Below are 1,637 nucleotides of genomic sequence, written 5' to 3'. Positions count from 1 at the left end.
CCTAGGGTGAATTTTTAAATAGGGACAATTTTAATGATTTTAAACAAGACACAGCTACAAATATTTGGTTTTTAATTGGCTTTTATAGGGAAATGTTTTGTATTGTTTTTAATATGCTGTGAGCCGCCCTGAGTCCCATGGGGGAGAAGGGCGGCATATAAGTTAAAGTTAAATAAAAATAAATAAATAAATAAAATATTAAACTAGTAGTCAATTTCCTTTTCTTAAAACCAGTAATCTACACTATTTACAAAACTTCCAAGAGAACCACAAGTGGTTCTGCACTAGGGTGGCTACAGTTCAGATTGCTCCTCAGAACATACATAGACTGACTTTTTAACAATTTTAAAGCAATTTTTCTGGTAGCTGAAGTACTGTATAAACTCTTCATTCCTGCAATGCGATGCAAGCAACTATTTCTGTGGTCCATCAATGCACAATGCATTTGTTCTGCTACATTATAGTAGCAATACACCTAAACCAGGTCAGTATAATGGAAATCCATGTTTATCCAGCCTTTTATTATATGAAAACTATTGATCAAGATAAGCAGACAAGTAAGTTGTACCAGGGGCCCCAACCCCCAGGCCACTACTAGGCAATGGTTTATTCAGAACTGGGCCGTGCGAGTGGCGGACCTGTACATCTGCAGCTTGATTTGTGTGAGCGGCGGGCTTGCACACATGCATAGGTGCTGTAGCTTAACTTGTGCAAGTCGGGCCTCCAAGCTGCAAAGATTGGGGACCACTGAGTTATATACAGCTTTCTTACCGGAAGATTGCTTTGTTGAGATATTCTGCATGGGTTCTGTAAATTTCCTCCAAATTCCCCACAGAAGACAATTTATTTCCAAATTCACACCAGGTAACATGCAAAATCTGATTGGCAATATAACCTTGAATAACTTTAACAAAATGCTGCATTTCATGCTTATAAAGCTGGAGTTGTCGAAACTGGACTGAGTTCGATGCATGTTTTACTAATGCTGCAAAACAAATATATTTAATCAATCAATCACGGCGTCTGAAAACACATGGTTATTATTTAAAAATGAGAATATTTTAGAAGCCAAATTTAAAAGAAAAAAAAAGATAAATATAATGTAAGGTTTATGAATTACTGCTAAATATAATCATGTTCAATAAAATATTACACGATCAATAAAACAGATGCAAAAATACTTCGATTTAAAAAAAAAGAAAAAGAAATATTCGGCAGAAGTACGCAAATCAGTCTTACCAGTTCGCTTTAAGTGGAACCAGACATCTTTAAGAGTCCATACCATATGTTTCAGCTGTAGCAGGAAGGAGAATATCTTGTTATATTTATTCATACAGTTCTCAGTAATTACAATATTTAAGGGCCAGTCAACCTAAAAGAAAATGAAAATAATTCTCACTGCATATGGATCTATATTTTGCAACCTTTTGAGACAAGTTTAAAAACAACACAAAGATGCATTTATAAATAGCATCAGAAAACATTCAGGATCAATTATTCTAATAAATCAATCATGGTTTTAGAAAACAAGTCAAAAAGTTCTGTGGGCATCTCACCTTGTATCGTAGGTCCAAGCAGGTTAGGGCATCAGGAGCATTGGGTTTGAACATGTCTGGGAGGTATTTCAGTGCAAAAGA

General features: G+C 35.4%; 1 protein-coding gene across 1 annotated transcript; it reads right to left on the bottom strand.

Annotated features, from left to right (window-relative positions):
- Positions 1-771: 771 nt before the first annotated feature.
- On the bottom strand, positions 772-1,630 carry LOC107302158 (gamma-tubulin complex component 6-like; the record flags this gene model as incomplete). The annotated part of the gene is made up of 3 exons (XM_015831273.1): positions 1,557-1,630; positions 1,240-1,294; positions 772-985 (listed from the first exon to the last, which is right to left on the bottom strand). Coding segments are annotated over exons 1-3 (323 nt in total), but the record flags the coding sequence as incomplete, so codon positions are not given.
- Positions 1,631-1,637: the final 7 nt, after the last annotated feature.

Source organism: Protobothrops mucrosquamatus, unplaced genomic scaffold (genome assembly GCF_001527695.2).
Source record: "Protobothrops mucrosquamatus isolate PMUCROS unplaced genomic scaffold, P.Mucros_1.0 scaffold30447, whole genome shotgun sequence".
Classification (NCBI taxonomy): Eukaryota; Metazoa; Chordata; class Lepidosauria; order Squamata; family Viperidae; genus Protobothrops; species Protobothrops mucrosquamatus.
The sequence above is the reverse complement of the archived record's forward strand: the minus strand, read 5'-3'. Positions and strand labels throughout refer to the sequence as shown.